The sequence below is a fragment of the Abramis brama genome (genome assembly GCF_963993115.1).
Source record: "Abramis brama genome assembly, chromosome: 1".
NCBI classification, from domain to species: Eukaryota; Metazoa; Chordata; class Actinopteri; order Cypriniformes; family Leuciscidae; genus Abramis; species Abramis brama.
In genome coordinates this window covers 77926254-77947879 of record NC_139963.1, presented here as the reverse complement: position 1 = coordinate 77947879, position 21626 = coordinate 77926254, and the positions used below count along the sequence as shown (strand labels likewise).

At 40.1% G+C, this 21626-nt stretch overlaps 2 protein-coding genes and 1 long non-coding RNA gene across 3 annotated transcripts; 1 reads left to right on the top strand and 2 right to left on the bottom strand.

Annotated features, from left to right (window-relative positions):
• Window positions 1-248: 248 nt before the first annotated feature.
• On the bottom strand, window positions 249-3200 carry LOC311079289 (uncharacterized protein). Its single transcript, XM_084108550.1, has 2 exons — window positions 2849-3200; window positions 249-2453 (listed from the first exon to the last, which is right to left on the bottom strand). The coding sequence occupies exons 1-2, from the start codon at window positions 3146-3148 to the stop codon at window positions 903-905; spliced, it is 1851 nt and encodes a 616-aa protein (XP_083964676.1). The 5' UTR covers window positions 3149-3200; the 3' UTR covers window positions 249-902.
• An 11528-nt stretch (window positions 3201-14728) lies between these two features.
• On the bottom strand, window positions 14729-16938 carry LOC311082382 (uncharacterized protein; the record flags this gene model as incomplete). Its single annotated transcript, XM_084113177.1, has 2 exons — window positions 14729-16509; window positions 16914-16938. 2 exons carry the CDS (start codon window positions 16936-16938, stop codon window positions 14852-14854), a joined length of 1683 nt encoding a protein of 560 aa, XP_083969303.1. The 3' UTR covers window positions 14729-14851.
• Window positions 16939-16957: 19 nt separating this feature from the next.
• LOC311089151 lies at window positions 16958-18075 on the top strand. The gene is made up of 3 exons (XR_014607642.1): window positions 16958-17147; window positions 17812-17856; window positions 17983-18075. It is a non-coding gene; the product is annotated as an uncharacterized lncRNA (long non-coding RNA).
• Window positions 18076-21626: the final 3551 nt, after the last annotated feature.

The window sequence follows — 21626 nt, the reverse complement described above, 5'->3', positions numbered from 1 at the left end:
TTGAGAGGTAATAGCAATATTGTTGAAGCTGATCTTTCTTCTGTATTTCGCACCCGCTGTACAGGCAATTCATTTTACACTGTTTATATTGTGTAACCAATGGCAACTCTTCAGTTTTGGCTTGTAGGACACATGTGCACACACAGCAGAGACTGCAGTACATCGTGAAGTTTGTTTACGGGGGAAAGTATTGAGTTACCTGAGAAAAATACTGCTTGAGTATATGAAGAAAGACTCTTACAAGAGTTATGCAACACATGTTTATTGGTGTTTTGATTAAGTGAGTAGCATGTAAGGTGACAGAAGACATGATTTAATCATTGCAATAAAGCCATACAAGAGCGACTGGCAGCACAACTGTCTCCGTCTCATCAGAAAACACACTGCAGATCCACCAGTCGGACGGCATAGGAACTTTAGAGACATTATAAACACTAAAGTAGGATTTCTTTTACAAAAACCCTCCTGTGAATCTGCTTTGGAACAATGAGTCACGATAAAAAGCACTAAACAAATAACTGTGGCTTGACTGTAAGTGTGGAGCTGAGTTAGCTTTAATGACGTGTGTAATAAAGAGTTACGTCTGTGCATGTGGTCGTGATGTGTGTGTGTCTCTGAGCACATGATGGACACAGATTGAATTTTGCTTCATGAAAATCACATCATTTCTCTGTAAGCTTTGTGTGGATCTGTGTTTACACTCATGAATGTACCAGATTTGTTTGTGTTTTTTACTGAAAATAAAGTATATGTATGCATTTGCAAATATATGAAAGATTGTTTACGATTTATATTGTTTTTTGCATAAAAATCATTAGGAAAAAATTTATTTTCCAAAATATTATACAAGCACAGAGAGTCTTATTTTTATGTTAGATAGAGTTTCTAGGTTAGTACACACTCTAACTCCTGCCTCCGTGAGAACAGAATTCACATTTTGTGCAACAATAATCCCAGCTGCCATCAGTGGTCTCGCACCACAGGTAATCTTCACCATAGTAGTCACAGGGGTGATAAGGCTTGCAGATTTTGCCACGCACAGTGGAGTAGGGGTCATCAGAAGTACAGCACTTGCCATAACTGCCTTCATCATCAGTGTAGCACCATTGATAACTTCTACCATATTTAGCACAGGCATGGCCAATGCGGCAGAACTGCCCGTTTACAGCTTTACTGCTCCACAGTGGAGGACTGCAGTAATCCCAGCTGCCAGAGACGCTGGTCTTACACCAGTAGTAGTCCTCACCGTATGTGGCACAGGGGTGATCATCCAAGCACCTCTTTCCTTTAGCCGTGACGAGTGAGTACGGGGGTGAACACGCTATCAGCGTCTGGCCAGAGGAACACCAGTAGCCCTTGGGTTTGTTCTGGTACATATAGGGGTGGCGATCCCGGTCAAATTCCCCTCGAATGACCATGCGCATTAAGGGGCGATCCCAGGAAAATTCCGCAGGATTGTCCTGGTACAGACACGGAGAGGAGCAAAAACGTTTATTATCTTTTCCTGTGTTGCACTGAAAGCCTGACCCAGAGTCGGAGATGCTTGAGCAGAGTGAGCCATCCGCTGCAATCCTGCGCTTCTTCGGGACCAACCGGCATTCGACAGATTCTTGTCCGTAATTAGTTATAAGACAAGGAGTTTCATCAGAAGCCTTCAGGCCCTCTGCCACAGCCGAATAAGTGCTCACACTGTCAAAGGCTAACTTTACATTCATCTCAGTCACCCTGACATTCCCTCCGGCTGGTAAGCCGTCAGTGTTGAGTGCTTGTAGCGCATAATACGTGTTCTGCACATCTGGGGTCGCCTGGACTCCTGGATTCAATGGCAGATTGATTAATTTCTGAAACGCCTTCTCAGCCTCATTTAATTTACTATTGTCTTCAAAACAGTTCTCATTAAAAATCTTAATTGACCTCTGAGAGACCTTATAGAGTTCATTGAGCTTATTGTTCAGCGCTGAGACACTCATCAGGCTTATTCTACTTCCCGGCAGGTTTTCTCCTATAAAGCTGAAGGAAAAAGACTTGTCATTGTGGTGATCGTGTTTATAGCAGACAGCCGTCCAGATGTGAGAGGGCACCGTCACATTCTCCACAGCACCTTCCCTTTGTGGGATCCATAGCTTCTCACCAGGTACCGCACCCGTGACAATGTAGGCTCTTGCAGAATCACGATCACTCTCAAGCTTCTTTTTTAAAAATCTCTTTAAAGTGCTCTCCCAGTCCTTCCAGTGGACGCGGTTGAAACATGGGTCCATAGGCACAGAGTTGGTCAGTGTATTCGTTGCATTACGGCCGTCCTCAGTGCATGGGTAACTGTTGGGGTACAGGTGTCCTCGATCATATCCAGTCTCGTCGTAGTCACTGCCGATGGCTTGATTAGCTTCACACATTTCTCTATTTTTTGCATTATCAGGGACCATATAATTAATTTGGGGGTCAGAATCAGAAAGCTAAAGGAGAAATATTTCAGATGGTTAGTTTGATGTTTTATGGCTTGTGAGTCATGTTTTTCTAAACTTCATAGGAAAAAAGTTCTGTTCTTTCTCTTACAGTGACAGTTTTACTTTATAAGAACTTTCAATAATTAAGTACCATCAATCTATTTTATTTTATATATTATTTTCAATGACAAAACAGAATGTGGACCAATAATTGAATTAACTGAACACAACTGTGTTGTTTCTTATGAAATTCTAAGCTTAAATTTTTGCGACATTAATGTTATTTTCCTATTAATTTGAAGCTGCAAACAATCTAATAAAGTGCTATAGAACAAATGTGACGACTTGATCTGACTTAAACTGCTAATGGAAGTATTTTGATAGACAGTGAAAAACATAGTTACCTGTGGCTCTAAGTGCCTCTTGTTTGTCCTTCCAGTGATGTCTGGGCATTTATCCATTGTGTAGGCGCTGTAGAGGGGAATCCTGTGATGAACCGAGTACAGCGTAGCGTAGTAAGCTTTGTTTTTCATGTTGTCTTCTTTACCATACCTCTGACAGATTTTCTCTGTATTCTGATCCATTCCTTCTGGTTCTTCATCTCGGTAGAAAAACTCACTACACTCATTAAACTCATCGACCACTTCTGCCTGAGCACTGAATGCGCTCAGCACAACACAGGTGAGCAGACCCAGAGCAAGCATGGTGTGGCGCTGGCCTCGTGTTATAGAGACACCAGAAGCACAGCTGCTTTAAGTACACAGTCACAGTCAGAGATGTGGTTATGGGTGTGACTGAATTAACAAATGAGGAATGAGGAGTATGATGGGCCCTTCACTTCACCATGCTTATGGGACTATTCCTAGAGCATGAAGAGAATTCTTGTGAAACAAACAGAGAACTTTCAAATGCAGCTCAGAAATAAATAGCAAATGCACAGTTTGTGATTTTAACTTCAGTTTTCTAATGCGTGATGTTTCACTTCTGCATCTGGAGCCAGAAGCAGGTTTATTTTAAAGTCAGCGCATCTCAGTTTTCCTCCTGATCGTTCAGGGCCGGTTTCTCTCTCAGTGAGCGCGAGGCTGGAGATGTGAACCCTGGAGTGAAGCCATTTAAATCTCTGCTTACACTGCGTCTGTGCTTCTTGGTGAAACTCGGCTCAATGCTTTGGATTCATTCTTACTTTTTATACAGTAAGATACATATACAGACTAACCAGTGGTGTCTCTGGCTCTATATTTCTGATGTAGCAAAAGCAATCACTTGCTCAACCCAACATGAGGGCTAATAGAAATATCCCTAATAATTAAATCTCAGCACAAAACACCACTAAAATGAGCATGTCATAACGTTCAAGAGGCTGTGAACCCGAATCAGTGAAAATCACCCAAATTTTGCTCATACTGTTGAATAGACGACAGCAACTTACTTGCGAATTGCTGCCCCCGAGTTACTGTACATTTGACAGGTATTGTCTGTTAACAGTGTAGCATTTTACTTGAGAGACTATCAATTTTATATGCATTTTGTTGAAGAAATTCTGATTGTGACATGTTTCAACACAGCCAGACTGATCAGAAACTCTTACAACACTTACCAGGAAGGGTTCGGGTTCGGGTTCTGTCATTTACCAGGAAGAGACGGACTGTTATCTCTCCTCTCTGTCATACTGACCCTCTTCTCAGTGTTTATGAACACACAGCAGATCTCGGGGATTCTCGTGATTCATGTCTGAAAGCATCATTTGGGAAGTAAAAGTAAAGTCTAAAAGGCTGGAGCTCAAACTGTGATAAAGTTGAACTATGTGGTGTTTCTTGAGTGTGTTTGTGCCTTCCTAGAAGCAGAAGCACAGGACATTTCAACACTTCAGAATACAACACAAGCTGATTATTCTCAGAGCATAATATAGGAATCAAGTCTATATCCCTTAAAAGTTCCCCCAGAAAACGTCCAACACAGGATCATGCCTTGTGTAAGTATGGAGCCAAATCAATCTCATTAGTAATTCATGCAAAAAACATGATTCATACATGCGTAGACAATTTCACATGCATGAAACCTAATTCACGTACCCCCCCCCAAAAAAAAAAATTCACGTGCGTGAAAAAAAATATATTCACAAAAAGCAATTCACATGCGCAAAATAAAATTATATTCGTAAAATATATTTCACAAATGCAAAACACAATTCGTAGATATAGAAAAACCTTTGAATGTTTAAAATGTACGAGTTTATCCTTGAATGTGAATGTGCAAATCATCCTTGGATGTGTGTGTGTGTGTGTGTGTGTTTTTGAGACTTTCCTGGCAGCGAACTCCTCCTACACATGAGCAGTCGTACTCTTTAGCCAATCAGATTTAAGCTTATCAATCGACCAATCAGTATCACGTGAGGGCGGGCCTACCTGCATGTTACGTCATCGGCTTTCAACCAGTTCATGGCTGAGCAGAGGTGTGTGCAGTTGACATAGACAGTATATAAATTGGGACCCCATAGACTTCCCCATAGAATGGAGAAAAGTGAAGTCAATTAGAAGCTCTTCTTCCTGATGGCTGAGCATACTGTGCCGTTGATCGATTCATTTCTGTGTGTTTACTGAAGTTAAAGAAGTTAGAGATCAGTTGAAGCAATAGTTTATGAACTTGAACTACTGTTTAGTCCACATATGAACATTAACATTTATTGTTAGTATTGATGGATTTTCATGTCCTGTGCTGTCCACCACACATTAATGTATGTAATGACGTGCATAGGAGACATGTTTTGTTTTAAGCTGCATATATATTATGCAGTTTTATTGTTTCAGATTTCCGAGACAGATGATGTATGAAGATGCAGACAACCAGTACTGTGATCTTACCATTCCTACATGTTGCAAGTCATCCATTTTGACAGTTGTTTCAGCAAGAGGTTGAAAGTGATGCATTGTTACTGTGTTCATTTGTCTCCTGCGGACTATATGAACACGCTCTAGGAATAAAGCCCTGCTATGCATGCATTATTAAATGTTCTTGTCAGAATTAAAAGATTCAAAGACATAGTTACATTTGATGTTCACATTTTATTAATTTGAAAGTTTCCGAATCCTTTGGGAATAAAATATACATAAAATGACTTGATCATGATTAATGTTCCTGTTACATATGAAGATCATGAACTGACAATCTTAAGTACGAAGAACAACACTTCAGTACAGAGAAATATACGCCTCTTCCAGAGTTGTGAGATCCAGTCAGAGTCGTCTTTGCTTTTAAAGTATATAAATATAAGTGCAATACATCAAGTGAAAAGTTAACAAATTAACTGTGTTCAATCCAGTCATCAGAAGACCTCTCTGTTAGGACATATCAGATTTTGGTCTGATATTTAAAATAGTAAAAACTTATAGTACAAGAGAGGACTGGAGATTAAGTGATGGTATTTGAATAGAGTTTACTGAGTAATCTCAGTTGCATAATCTTAATTGCCTCTCTATGATAAGTATACCTTTGTTTGATCAGCATAAAATCAGATTTGCCTGTTTTACTAGGCAAAGTAAAATTTATGCTTCATAACATTGTCCTGTGACACTAAAAACCTTGAGATGGTAATACAGCACAAAACATAAGGACATGAATGTTGAATATTATATTGGTAACACTTTACAATAAGGTTCATTAGTTAACATTAGTTAATGTATTAACTAACCATGAGCAATACATCTGTTCCTGTGTTTGTTAATCTTTGTTAACGTTGGTTAAAAATACAGCTGTTCATTGTTAGTTCACAGTGCATTAACTAATGTTAACTAATGAAACGTTATTGTAAAGTGTTACCAAGACATTAATACAAAAATAAATAAAGTATAAAAGAGAATAAAGAAACAACATGAATTAAGATGTTTGTGACTGCTATCCAGATCTATCATGCCAAAGGTGAGTAATCCTGAAAAATGCAGGGAAACAACAAGTGCTTAATAATTTACCAACATACACAAATGGCAAATTAACACTGGGTGCTCATTATAATAGGGTCTATTATTATACCTTTATTTTTACAGGCAAGTCATTAAGAAGAAGTTCTTATTTACAATGGCGGCTTGACAAGTGGAATAACCACTTAGGGAAAGGGAAGGAGGGCTAAAATAAATACATTAGAAATACATACAGGATACAATTTCATAAAAATACAATTTAAAACACAACACAGGAGACAACAGACACTTATAACCAGCTAAGTGTACAGGTACATAGAAGTGATAGTGGGTGAGTCATCAAAATCTATTTACTGGAAAAAAAGATATATATATATATATATATATATATATATATATATATATATATATATATATATTATTTAGAGAAGCAACTGCAAATATCTGTAAACAAAGATGATATAATAGTTTTGAAGGATGAAATCTACTCTGAGCTCCTCCCGAGTGACCGAGCTTCTCACCCTATCACTAAGGGATTGCCCAGCCACCCTGCGGAGAAAGCTCATTTCAAAGGACCCCGGACCCCATACTCCCGGAGCACCCTCCACAGGCCGCCGCGAGGGACACAGTCGAGGGCCTTCTCCAAATCCACAAAGCACATGTGGATTGGTTGGGCAAACTCCCATGAACCCTCCAGCACCCTGTAGAGGGTATAGAGCTGATCCAGTGTTCCACGACCGGGACGAAAACCACACTGTTCCTCCTGAATCCGAGGTTCTACTATCGGCCGTATTCTCCTCTCCAGTACCCTGGCACAGACTTTCCCGGGAGGCTGAGAAGTGTGATCCCCCTGTAGTTGGAACACACACACCCTTCTTAAAAAGAGGGACCACCACCCCGGTCTGCCAGTCCAAAGGCACTGTCCCCGACCGCCACGCGATGTTGCAGAGGCGTGTCAGCCAAGACAGCCCCACAACATCCAGAGACTTGAGGTACTCAGTGCGGATCTCATCCACCCCCGGTGCCTTGCCACCGAGGAGTTTCTTGACTACCTCGGTAAATCAGCTTGGGTGATGGACGAGTCCGCCTCCGAGCCCTCAGCCTCTGCTTCCTCAATGGAAGACATGACGGCGGGATTGAGGAGATCCTCGAAGTATTCCTTCCACCGTCCGATGATATCCCCAGTCGAGGTCAACAGCTGCCCACCTCCACTGTAGACAGCATTGGTAGGGCACTGCTTCCCCCTTCTGAGGCGCCGAACGGTTTGCCAGAATCTCTTCGAGGCCGACCGATAGTCTTCCTCCATGGCCTCACCGAACTCCTCCCAGGCCCGAGTTTTTGCCTCCACAACCACCCGGGCTGCAGTCCGCTTGGCATCTCGGTACCCGTCAGCTGCCTCAGGAGTCCCACAAGCCAACCAGGCCCGATAGGACTCCTCCTTCAGCTTGACGGCATCCCTTACTTCTGGTGTCCACCACCGGGTTCGGGGATTGCCGCCTCGACAGGCACCAGAGACCTTACGGCCACAGCTCCGAGCGGCCACTTCAACAATGGAGGTGGACAACATCGTCCACTTGAACTCAATATCTCCAGTCTCCCTCGGGATCGGGTCGAAGCTCTGCCGGAGGTGGGAGTTGAAGATTTCTCTGACAGGAGACTCGGCCAAACGTTCCCAGCAGACCCTTACAGTACGTTTGGGTCTGCCGAGTCTGTCCAGCTTCCTCCCCTGCCATCGGATCCAACTCACCACCAGGTGGTGATCAGTTGACAGCTCCGCCCCTCTCTTCACCCGAGTGACCAAGACATACGGCCGGAGGTCGGATGAAATTACCACAAAGTCGATCATTGACCTCTGGCCTAGGGTGTCCTGGTGCCATGTGTACTGATGGACACCCTTATGCTTGAACATGGTGTTCGTTATTGACAAGCTGTAACTAGCACAGAAGTCCAATAACTGAACACCGCTCAGGTTCAGATCAGGGGGGCCGTTTCTCCCAATCATGCCCCTCCAGGTGTCACTGTCGCTGCAGGCGCTGAAGTCCCCCAGTAGAATGACAGAGTCCCCAGTCAGAGCACTTTCCAGCACCCCTCCCAGAAACTCCAAGAAGGCCGACTACTCTATACTACCGTTTAGCCCATAGGCGCACACGACAGTGAGAGAACTATCCCCGACCTGAAGGCACAGGGAAACAACCCTCTCGTTCACCGGGGTAAACTCCAACACATGGCGGCTGAGCTGGGGGGCTATAAGCAAGCCCACACCAGCCCGCCGCCTCTCACCATGGGCAACTCCAGAGTGGTGAAGAGTCCATCCTCTCTCCAGGAGTGTGGTTCCAGAGCCCAAGCTGTGCGTAGAGGTGATCCCGACTATCTCTAGTCAGAATCTCTGAACCTCACGCACAATCTCAGGCTCCTTCCCCACCAGAGAGGTGACGTTCCACGTCCCTAGAGCTAGTTTCCATGTCCAGGGATCGGGTTGTCGAGGCCTCCGCCTTCGACTGCCGCCCGATCCTCTCAGCAACGGCCCCTTACGGTCCCTCCTGTAGGTGGTGAGCCTACGGGAAGGCTGCCCCACGGGGGGAGGCCCGGTCACCAGGCGCTCGCATACAAGCCCCAACCCCGGGCCTGGCTCCAGGGTGGGGCCCCGGCTGCGCCATACCGGGCAACGTCACAGTCCTTGATTTAGTGTTACTCATAAAGGGTTTTTTTTTTTTTGTAATTTATATTTATAATTTACTTTACTTTAACTTTAAAGCCACTCCTCCTCCGTATATGTTCAAGTATTTGCTGTAAGACATGTCAGATCTCAAAGATCTCTATTTTAGCCATACTTGAGCACTGTTAAGAAGTTTTGGCTTAAAGAATTTCACGAATTTTCCATGTTTTTGCATGTTTGTGTTTGTGGAAATACCTGTGCAACACTTTATCAGACTGGACCCTTGAACAAACAAGAGCTACATGCTTTAACAAGACACACAGACTGACACAAGACTATATAAAGTGCATGTGTGCAAATAGATTTGGACAGTACAATTATATACTATGAAATTTACTACAAGTTATTATACAAATGCTATAAAAACATAAGACACAATTTCTGACTCAGAACAAGAACAAGGCACAGTGAAGGACAATACAATGCCGATCAAGTCCCGGTTCACAGGTCTGATGTGAGGAAACACAGGTCAAAAAGACTAAATAAGTGGTGCAAGTCATTGCTGGTTACAATTCTTACAATTATATATAGTAATATAATTATTTAATGTATTATAAATATATATTTAATGTATAAATCTTACAATACTCATTCATATACACAATATATTCAGGTTTAAAAGAACTATCAGTTTGTACTCGTATATAAACATGAACACTGCCGTTCAAACGTAATGATGCTGAAAGTTCAGCTTGGCATCACAGGAATACATTACACTTTAAAATAGAAAACAGTTAATTTAAGTTGTAATAACACTTATCAAAATAGTCTGAGACAAGTCAGAAATCAACCCTAGAACATGTAGAGCCATCCCAGAGAAGGACTATCGCCCAATAGCACTGACTTCTATCACCATGAAGTGTTTTGAGCGGCTGGTCAAACCATTAATCTGCTCCTCGTTGCCCCCACCCTGGACCCTATGCAGTTTGCATATCGGTCCAACAAGTCTACAGATGATGCTATCGCCCTGACCATGCACACCACTCTCTCCCACCTGGACAAGGGGAATACGTATGTGAGAATGCTGTTCATTGATTATAGCTCTGCATTCAGTACCATCATCCCCTCCAGACTCGTCTCCAAGCTCGTGGACCTGGGATTAAACATCTCCCTATGCAAGTGGATCCACAACTTCCTGACGGGGAGGCCACAGGTGGTGAGAATCGGTGACCGCACCTCATCCACACTGATCACCAACACAGGCACGCCCCAGGGCTGTGTGCTCAGCCCTCTATTGTTCTCCCTGTTCACACATGACTGTGAAGTAAACTACAGTTCCAACCTCATCGTGAAGTTTACTGATGATACAACCATTGTGGGCTGCATTTCTGACGGAGATGAGTCAGCCTAGAGAGGAGGTCGACACTCTGGTGACATGGTGCCAAGACAACAACCTCTCTCTCAATGTCAGCAAAACTAAGGAGAAGATTGTGGACTTTAGGAGGAGACAGAGGGAGGAGCATGTACCCTTGCTCATCAATGGATCTGTAGTGGAAAAGGTCAGCTGTTTTAAGTTACTCGGGGTCAACATCAGCAATGACCTCACCTGGTCTGCTCACACGGACAAGGTGGTCAAAGCGGCCCGGAAACGCCTATTCTTCTTGAGGAGACTGAAGAAGTTTGGCATGGACCCAGTCATCCTCACTAACTTCTATAGATGTACAATTGAGAACACACTGACTGGCTGTATCACAGTGTGGTATGGGAGCTGCATTGACAGGGACCGAAAAATCCTACGCAGTGTGGTTAGGTCTGCAGAGTTCATCATCGGCAGGAAGCTCCCAGCCCTACAGGACATCTACCACACACGATGCCTCAAGAAAGCGGGCAGGATTCTAAGAGACTGTTACCATCCATCTTTCAGTCTTTTTACCCTGCTGCCTTCAGGTAGGCGATACCGAAGCATCTGGGCCCGCACACAAAGACTGGATAATAGCTTCTTCCCAAGAGCCATCAGGCTCCTAAATGGACAATGACCATCTCTCTTCACTTTTCTTTAGTTATTTATACACTGTCACTTTAGTTTAACTGTTTGCACTTAGTATATTATATGTTATATAATGTCAGGTTACTATGCGGTGTTTTGTCATAAGAATTTCAGTGCCAGTTTAACCTTGTGTTGTTCTGTGCATTATCAGATTAACGATTATATCCATAAATATGAACTATACTATAAAAGTTATACTAAAACTTAAGCATATGAATTGGCCATTTTCACGGAGCTTCTCGTTTTCCCAGCACCATAAAATCACCTGCAAATGTAATTTATAGTGAAAAAGAAATGTGTTAGGAGCACAGAAAGGCTTCGGGAGGGGGAACGGCCAAACTAACACACCACATGCAGTCCAGCTCAGCTTTAGATCTGACTGACCGCTCACAGAAGAAGAAACATGAGCTCTTCCCTGACTCCCTATTGCCCAAAACCTGGAGGAAAGCTCTAAAGCGCTGGAGAACAGAATATAACAGAGTATTAGCCATGTGAACAAGCCTCAAGTCCCCCTTCATAGACACCAAACCAGAGAATCAGTGCTGTGCTCATATGTTAATGCTGTGATCATAATTACCTAATCTTCCAAAAAACCCTTTTATTGCTAGAAACAAAGACCAGAGGATAATGGGAACGTTTGAGTTGACATCTGAGCAGAGCTGCAAAGTTTGCTTTTAATAACCAAAAACACTGTTTAAAAATCATTTTAGTCAGAGTTTAGTTCATTTTATGTTGCACTGAAGTATGATGCAGGAAAAGTCTCATGAAAACTAAAGCTGTTCTTCAGATTGTGAATTAATGACAGAAATCACGTAATGATCAGTTCAGCACAAACTCACTGATTTCAGCACTCTTGGGAAAACTCCCGTTCTGATCAGGGAATCTGAAGTGCAGGATAAATCTCTCATCTACAGTGTGTGTCCGTGTGTGTGTTTCTCCTGGAAGTGTGGAAACTGATGATTGAAATGAGTTTGGCTGAAGAGGAACACGTCTTTTGTGTCGTCTTACATTTGAGCAACTAAATTAATACTAGTTCTGACTATTTAATGCATTATTTGTCCATCTGGCAGTTGTAACCCTGTTGAAATATAGTCATTAGTATAAGATATACAAGTTTGAATAAATAATTTCATAGTTTAATAAATATAATTTAAGGTTAAAACAGAAGTTATGATTTTTCTCAATGAGAGAAATGTATATTGTGTAATGTTCATGGTTTAGCGGTTCGTGATTTGCATGGACTTTGCTAACAAGCTAGCGGCCAGCGACCTCGATTAGTTAAGCCTGTGTGGAACTGTGAGGTCGACGATGAGCAAAGACCCTGACGGAGCCGGATAGCGTTACCGAGTGTGGACTTTGCCGAGATCATCAGCTGCGTGAGTCTTCTCGTCAACCATGTGACTCTTCTCTTCATCGGGAACCTCTCGTCCTGTCTTCTGCTGCTGACGCCTTTGAACCTGTGTGTGTGAGGTCCCATTCACATTGAGCAAAGGTACCATTTGTGTTTGGCCTGTGTGGTGAAGCAGCCATTTACTACATTCCAGCTACATTCAGGCCTGCATCATTTCAACATTTGAAGGGCATTTCACATTAAGACAGCTATTAGGCTATTTGATGTTCTCGGGCCCTTATGTTTTGAATGTGAATCTGAATGCATTGGTGATCTGAAAAGTGAGTTTGACAAGACCTATTTCATTTCTGACCTACTTTTTCTAAGTAAATCTGTTATACTCTTTTATAAAACAGTTGTGGTTACTGACTTTTTTGATATTTTAAGTTAATTAAGAAAAATAGTATTTTTTTGGTTTAAATGTGAAAGTGTTTTTGGATAAGAGTAATTCCAAGACATTTTATTTCCTGTTAAAGTGTAAATATTACTGCTTAAATATTGATTTAAAGGGAAACGTATTTCATATAATAAGTTAGTAATTACACACACTCACACACAAGTTAAACACTGAAAAGTTTATTAGTGAAACCTCACTTATTTGATTGATTGGATATTTAAAGAATCCCTGTGTGTGTAATAAGCAGAGTGTGTGTGTAATAAGCAGAGTGTGGGCTGATAGTGTCCTTTCATTGACTGCAACACTAGGGTACAGGTCACACAATAGTGCAGAAGAAAGAGGGGGAAACTAATAAATGGGACAGCAGCACATCACTGCATTCTGGGTCTCAGATGTTTATCTGGTGTGTGTATTTCTAAACACCTTTACCCTTATTGTGATTATTCTCAGGTTAGGTAAAGTAAGTCCAATCTGTCCTAAATCATAAGCATCTGAATTTCCATATTACAATATTTAGATCACAGAAGACTTCTCTGTGGGGTCAGTTCAGCTCAAGCTTCTTAGAAATCAGAGACGTATGGCAGGCGAGCTTCTTGATTTCAATTATATATAGTTTTATTGAATACAGGTTAACTAGTTTACAGATATGAAACCAAAATAAAAGTAAAATACCAAATCGTGTACAAGATTTGACAGCAAGAGTTGCCACAGCAAGGCGTCTAACACCGGAGAGGCCGTCCTTGAGAGTCAGCGTCTCCCTGATCTTCTCATTCCAGAGTTGTAGAGTCCATCAAACATTTAGGAAATCCTCCTTTATTCATTAGTCCTTTACAGACAATGTGTCCAATCCAAAGTCTTGAACCCTTAAGATCTGTTTATATAAAGCCTCTCGTCTCTCCATTCTCCTTCTTCAGGCTCTTCTTCTCTGTGTCCTCTTCTGCGCCTCGTCTAACGGTAATACTTGCATTAGTTTCTTAATGTGTAGCAAAGCTCTTTCTAATACATGGTCAGTTTCACTCTACTATGCCATTTGCTTAATAAATGCTTAAAACATTAAGTGCGGTGTGTTTTTCTTTATAAACCATTTGCTTAATAAACCACTTTACAACAACTATTGCAGTGTTCTTCTTTCTACACCATTTCCTTTATATATGGTTACAATGATTATTCTTTATATGGGGTTTCAGATGTGGTTGACTACAGAATACAGAAGTGTTCCTACTAAAGGCACACCATAACAGAACAACTGCATATTTTTCAGAACAAATATATATTTATATACATAACTCAAACATATGAAATCACGTTTACCATGAGGCAATAATGAAAATAAACTTACAAAAATACAAAATGTAATAAATTGTCAAACCCATCTCTTTGTTGTGGTTAACAAAATAAATGCATAGAAATGTACAAATAAGCAGAAAAAATCATGAATCCCTTAAAGCAAAATAATACTAATTTCTCTAATTTCTCTAATACAAAAATAAAATAAAAAGAGAAAACTAGAGCCATTCAATAAATTCTGTATTTCTGCTGGTCCACAAGCGCCACCTTCTGACAGAGACTGGATTCACATTTTCATTCAGTCTGTCTGCGTTTATCGTTTGTGAAACTCAGACTACATTTTTATGCGCTGTTATGTGCTGAAAGATAAGCTTATGTGCATTCTAAAAATCGAAACAACTCGGATAAAAAGGTATCTAGAATTATTCAATGATCTGATAAAATACTTAATCATTTTGACTCATCCCGTTTCTTAAACATTATTTAAAGGCTGGAATATTAGGTTTATCGTTTTATAAAACATGTTGGTCAATACCAAGTAGTAGCCTACATGTTAGTAGATAACATTATACTGCAAGTCCAATTCAGCCATAGTTGTTAGTTATATTATTTTAATGTTTCTGCTGTTGTTGCATTTATTAAAAATGAACAACTGATTTTGTAAGTAAATAAGATTTGTCTGCAAGTGTTGCAAGGGTCGTTATGGATTTTGAATGTTAAAATGGGGGTCTCCTGGAAAAAAGGTTGGGAAACACTTCCTCAGGGTTTACGCCAACATGCAGAGAACGCAGTGCCTGCCCAGTCCGGTCCGCTGTGTTTTCCCTCTCTTCTAAAGATCTCCTCACACCTCTCAGGTCCCGCACCTCTTTATCTTTTCCCTCCTCCTCCTTCAGTCTGGTAATGAAAAAATCCAGATGTTCAGCAGTGAAATACCAGTCTGCTATTATTAGGTTCTCTGACAGAATCATGATAAGCGTATAAGCTTCATGCAGCAGGGTGGACTTTTCTACTTTAACCTTCTCCAGATCTCTCTTCAGGTGTTCTTGTACTTTTGCTATTTCCTCATATTTAGTTTTATCAAAGCTGGTTTCAGCCCGGTTACTGGTGGATTGAATCTCCTGTTTAAGATCATCAAATGGCATATTAACTTTCATTGTCTTAGTCACATATTTCTTGTCCTCTTTGATGTGTTTACTGTAATGGCATCTCCCTGTACACACAGTGCAGTAGCCACCTTTCATGGCATCACACTTTGAGAGGTCATTGAAAAGGACCCGCCAGCAACCAAACTCATGACAGTTTTGCTCACACACAGAGCAGCAGGTTGCGTAATTGCTCAATGAAAAAATTGAGTATTCAATCGGTACTTTTTCTTTGACAGTTTTGTACGCACTAACCTGACGGTTCTTAGATCCCTCAATACTCTGTTTTACAGCTTTGATTTCTAACTCTTTCTCAGTGATACGGCCCATTAGATTAAAGACACGGGCTTCAAGTTTTTTTTTATCTTTCAGAGCATCTACTGCCATCAGAATTTGTTTTCTGTTGTTTTCTAGCAGGAGTTTCAAAAACTTTTCCAGCAGGAGTTTCAAAAACTTTTCCATGCTTTTCTCTCCCATTTCCCATGATGATTTGTGAGCATGTGCTCTTTGTTCTTCCTGCTGGTTGTTGAATAAGAAGTGAACAGGTTTGTTCCTCTCATCTCTTCTGAAGCGGATCTGCGCTGTGTTAATGGCATTAAGAGCATCGGTTGGAGGTCCTCCATCCGAGTGTGTGATGATGAACACTATGTTGTCCTCTATATCTTTGCCAAACAGAGTCAGAACTGACTGGAATATGTAATGCTCTTTTCCAGAGAGTCGATTCTGAGACGCCTTCATCACGAAACACACAGCATCAATATAGTAAAAATCCTTATCTGAGAATAACCTGCCCAGATCATCAGTAATCTCTCTTTCTCTATCGAATCCTTCAGAGTCTCCGTATCCTGGAGTGTCAATGATGGTCAGAGATATTGGGTTTTCTTCAACAAACACCTCATAAACTGTGATCTCAGATGTCAGGGATTGGGACTGAGCTTCTGGTTTTTCTTCTTCTGTGATTTGATGAAACTCTTGATCCTCAAACTTCACTCCCAGTAAGTAGTTCACCATGGTGTTGATCATGACGGTTTTCCCAGCGCCGGTTTCTCCCACCAACAGTATGACTTTGTTCTGCTTGTTTCTGTCTCTTCGTCCATATGTCCATCGCCTGACCTTTTTATCAGTCCCATAAATATGTTTTCTGTCCGTGTTCAGCTGGTAAAGTCTTGGGGGACCTGGATTAACCCCCTGAGGTCGGCTGTCGCGCCGGCGCGATAGGCTCGTTTTTTTTCCTTATCAGTGCAAACAAAATCAAAATTCTAATATTAATTTTTATCTTATATGCTTGTGTTGTACATCAATCGATCCTGTTAAGTGTGTATTTTTTTTGTGCATACTCATAATAAAAACAAAGTGTTGTGCTTTTCGCCAAATAAAGAAAAATAAACATGATGCGCGTTCTGCCGTCTCTCTCAATGTGAAACTCATTCTGAAACGCGACAGAAAATGACCTGTAACTCAGCGAATGTTTGTCACACAGACTTAAAACACATGTCTATACAACGCTTGGAGTCTCTATTTTTAAAATATGTAAATTATATAAAAAACAAATATTCTCTGTTTAAGTAATCCGTAAGAAAGCACCGACATGTACAGTTTCTCAAACACATCCTAATTAACTATAATGTGACCACACCCACGCGCGCACGAGCGATTGACATGCAAATGACCCACGCGGCAGAACGCAGACCTGTAAACGCCCTCATCACCTCAAAACAAAGAATAAGAGACTTCGGTAACTTACTCCTCTCTGCTTTTCATCGAGTTTGAAGATGTGCTGTGCTGTGCTGTTTACCTTGTGCTGTGCTGTGCTGTTTACCTTGGGATTTACCTCAGAAGAACGCGATTTGAAGATGAGAAGATTTTTAAGGTAAGACATGTTAAACTGGTCATGCCAGATTAAAATGTATGTTATGAAATGAGTTTGGAGTAAAAACATGAACTAAGCCTAATATCGTACATGTATATGCATCTATAAATAGACAGAAACATGTTAAAATGTGAACTAGACTGGTAGGCAACCTTTCAGTGCTAAATGTATATACTTCATATATATTTCACTCAGTTTTGATTAGCTTATGACACTGAAATAATGCTAAAATACTTCTTTATGCGTAATGTAGCTTGTTTGCGAATATCTACTAATGTGATTTAGTGCAAATATGTTTCAGCCTCCGGTAAAATATGTGATATAGCCTACTGTCTACATTATATTTTTATATAAATGCTCGATTTTGGTTAGCCTAAGACACGCTTCAATACTGCCTTATGCACAGATGTTTGTGAATACAGGTGTAAATGTTTGAAATGTAGTGATGTGTGTCGTTCGCGAACGATCCGTTCATTGCGTGTGTCACTAAATGCGTGCGGATACCCATCAACAGATACTCGCGGTGACGCGGTCTATGGCCCATAAATAGATATTTCTCCGTTCTATGGCCCATCAACTATACATTGTTTGTCCATAACCATCACTTGCTCAGCAGTTTACTTTGTATAATGTATGCTAAAAGTTTTATTTTGATGTTTTTTAGGAATGTGAACCTTCAGTTCTCAGTGCGATCGAGAAATCATACAGAGTAAGTGCATAGACGTAATATTTTACAGATGAAATGTAGCCTAATTGTGTTTACATCGTCATAATATAAAAGTAGCCTACCTATTCTTGTGTGAAATGACAAAAACCATCCATTCTGCTTATACAGGAGACACTGCGCAGATGAGGGTGAAAACACAAGATACATGGAGGACAAAGACATTTCCATGTCCTGCACCTGTGACTGCATACAACAAACTCATGGGGGTTGTTGACCTGTCTGATCAGCTGATACAGTACTACACAACACAGCACATAACCATGAAGTGGTACAGTAAGATTTTTCTACACTTCTTGGACATTGCTTCCACCAACTCTTTCATTGTGCACAAAGAGCTACATGGTAACTTGTCACATAAAGAGTTTATGGAGCAACTTATAACAGAGCTCTGTGGTGTGTCACAGAAAACGGCAATGAGTTTTAAATCAGTGTTGGAAACCGTTGTGCTGCTTAATATATATTTTTTATAACCTGTAATAGTTTTTTCAGGATTCTTTGAATAAAAATATTTTTTTATAAAAAAAACAAAAGTTTGGTCTTTTTTTCTTTCTTTTTTGGAAAGGATGTAAGTGATAGTAATAACTTTAAGTCTTTCCATTGTTAGAAAAGATTTCTATTTTGAATAAATGCTGTTCTTTTTAACTTTTTATTCATCAGTGAATCATTCTTAGGTCATCATTCTTTGTTCAGGCTGCCTCACAGCACCTTGATGGCCCATTAGCCATGGGGGGAGTGTCTTTAGTCACACCCCTGGTGTGAATCACATTAATATTCATGGCCCACGCATACAGCAGTGCTGACACAAAAACTGACATGCAAAATTAAAATCGTTATATTGTTGTTTGTGAAAGAGTGGTCAGAATGATTTTCACCTCATTTTGTAGAAAAAATTCTAGCCTACAAGAATAGTAATTCCAAAGTCTTATGGAAAACTATTCAGTATGTGTTAAATGGCCTTATTGCAGTGACAATGTTTTTCCCAAAACATACTAACCACGCATAATATTTTTTTTCTATAAAATGCAAACATGTACATCCATTTTGCTCACATATTATTGTAGCAGAGTTTGTGCTGAATACAACAAAATTACATGTTGGCCAATAGTATGTTGTAAGTAGCTGAAATAAGCACAAATGTCAGGTCATGTCAAAACATCTCAAGGGCCCCAAAAACACCTCAGACTCCAGAGGGTTAATGAGGGTGGCATCATGACGTGATCTACAGAGAGAGAGAATTCATTTGGAGATCAGATAGGGCATTTGGAGATCAGATATGGCATTTGGAGATCAGATAGGGCATTTGGAGATCAGATAGGGCATTTGGAGATCAGATATGGCATTTGGAGATCAGATAGGGCGTTTGAAGGAGTGAGAGTTGAAGTGCAGAACAGGGTCAGTTTTGTGCTGAACATTTTACATTAATTTATCTTGTACTGTTGTTGCAAGTTGACATTAAGGTTGACAACAAGATGATGTTATTTAGCTGGCTAACAGAGATTAATAAAGAGAAGCTTACCGTTTCCCCACCGGTTTATTTCCATCACCTGTATTTGATAATAAGCATTTTCAACAATGATAATAATAAATAAAGAACAATACAAATAACTTTTGAATAACTGTTATATTATTTGTGACATTAGATGTTGCTGAACAAAAATAATGTGGCTGGAAATCTTCATAATGTAGTACAAACTCACGTTTGAAAGAAGGAGGTTGATCATGACTTCGATCTGAAGCACAGCTGACTTCACTGCAGAGAGAGTTTCTGCGACGGTGTGGGATCTTTAGAAAGTCTTCAATCTTTAGAAAGAAGTTTACTGCCCTTAATAACTTATCTATCACATCTATGTATCAGTAAATATTGTTGAGTGTGCCCACAATGTTCAACAAATCATTAACTATATCACACATTTAATGAAAAACAAGCGAAAAAATGCATGAGCTATGTATCTTTATAATAATTTAATTGCCTGCTTTTAAAAGCTCATAAACAAAGACTGTAACTTACCTTGAATTCAGCCATATCTCCACAGTTTAACTGCTGAACACAGAATAATTCATTGATTCAGAATACATGTTTTTCTTACTTATTAATTATTTTTTTTATGGGGGGCTAGTTTTGGGGAGCATTGTTGGAGTGTGTGTGGGTATGTGAGTGTGTGTATGTCTTTGTGCTTATGTGTTTGAAATTATCTTTAATATTTACTCTTTATTATCTTGTATTGTTCGTTATTATTGTAAGGACCCCCTCGAAAATGAGATGGTACATCTCAAGGGGCTATCCTTGAAATAAAGAATAAAGAATAAAGAATTTCTTCCAATATCTGCATAGAAAAAAGGTATTACTGTCAGAATTTGGCTGTTTTTTTTACAGCAAGGTTTTACAGTGTGCATAATACTGTTTTCACACAGATACTTAAATAAAACGATGAATTCTGAGTAATATTTGTCGTTTTTGAGACAGTAGCCTACAGGAATATATTATGAATTAACAGGTGCTTTTACACTGATTCACCAATCTCATCCTTTGTCTTTTAATTTTATATTTATATTTAAATATATAATTTATTTTATATATTTATTATTTATATTTATATGTATTTCATGTATTTTTGGAGGATATTAAAATCATACAGAGCATAACAAATGTTGAACTCTTGCATAACTTAAACACACGCAGACATCCACAATCAGCATATGAATATCAACAGTTGTGACAATCAAAAGTTTCATGTCGCAATGCATGCTGGGTACCACCATAGTACAAAACTGAATAAATGATGCAGCTGAATGGTCTTTTTTTATTGTCACCTTTGTTGAGATTCATGAGCTGTTTTGATGTCTGTGTGTGTCTAATGATGCTGTAACTTTGTTTTATTGTGTTTAAAAAGAGTCCTTTATTCTAACTGATTGCTGTTGGAACTCTTGCTGTTGTAAATGTTCCAAGTCTGTTAACAGTGTTAGGAAGGATACTTTCAAAATGTATTTCGTTACAGAATACATGCCCCAAAATGTCATTTGTTAACGTATTGCGTTACGTTACTCAATCTGAGTAACGTATTCTAAATACTTGGATTACTTCCACATTGAATTGCATTTTATAAGTGTAGGAATGCGGTGCAGTGATGCGGTGGTGACGCGTTCATGTAACCTGTAAGGGCGGCGCTGCCAAAAACGCACCTAAAAGTTGTCACAAAGAACCGGCAAAAGTAATGATTATGAATATGTAAAATATAGCAAGGAGACATTTTAATTGTTTATTAATAAACAAGTGTTTTCTGTGTCAGTGCCGGCTGCAAAGATGAAGTTGACGATGCTGACTCGCATTCTTCACAGTAGTGAACGCGCCAGAGAGAAATGTACATTTCATACAGATTACATAAGCAGAGAGCAGTCTGTTTTCTTTTGTTTTGAATTGTTCTGTTTGAAAGTAGACATTTCAAGCTTTCTATAGATATAGTCTCAGGTCTGTGAGGCAAGTATAACCTTATACGCTCCAGTTCACGCACCGACGCCTCCGTGTCGTGATTATCTATTATCTGCTATATTTACTTCTTATTTATTAAAATCCAGGCAATTGGTTGATGAAACATTGATTAAAATTAAGATACAATTAATACAAAATGAAATTCATTTTAAAGAAAGGCTTTGTGCTTTCTGTTTGAGGTCTCAGGGAAAGTTTTAAAGCAGTCTTTTAGTGCCGCTTTCAGAGCGCTCACGTCCGTAATATTGTTCCCTTTCGAGGGAACTCG

What these genes read in the sequence shown, in the direction of transcription:
- LOC311079289 (XM_084108550.1), bottom strand. Translation starts at nt 3,148, where the DNA reads ATGCTTGCTCTGGGTCTGCTCACCTGTGTTGTGCTGAGCGCATTCAGT. An exon ending in AGAGGCACTTAGAGCCACAG is followed by an intron (nt 2,454 to 2,848) that starts GTAACTATGTTT and finishes TTTCTCCTTTAG; the next exon opens with CTTTCTGATTCTGACCCCCA.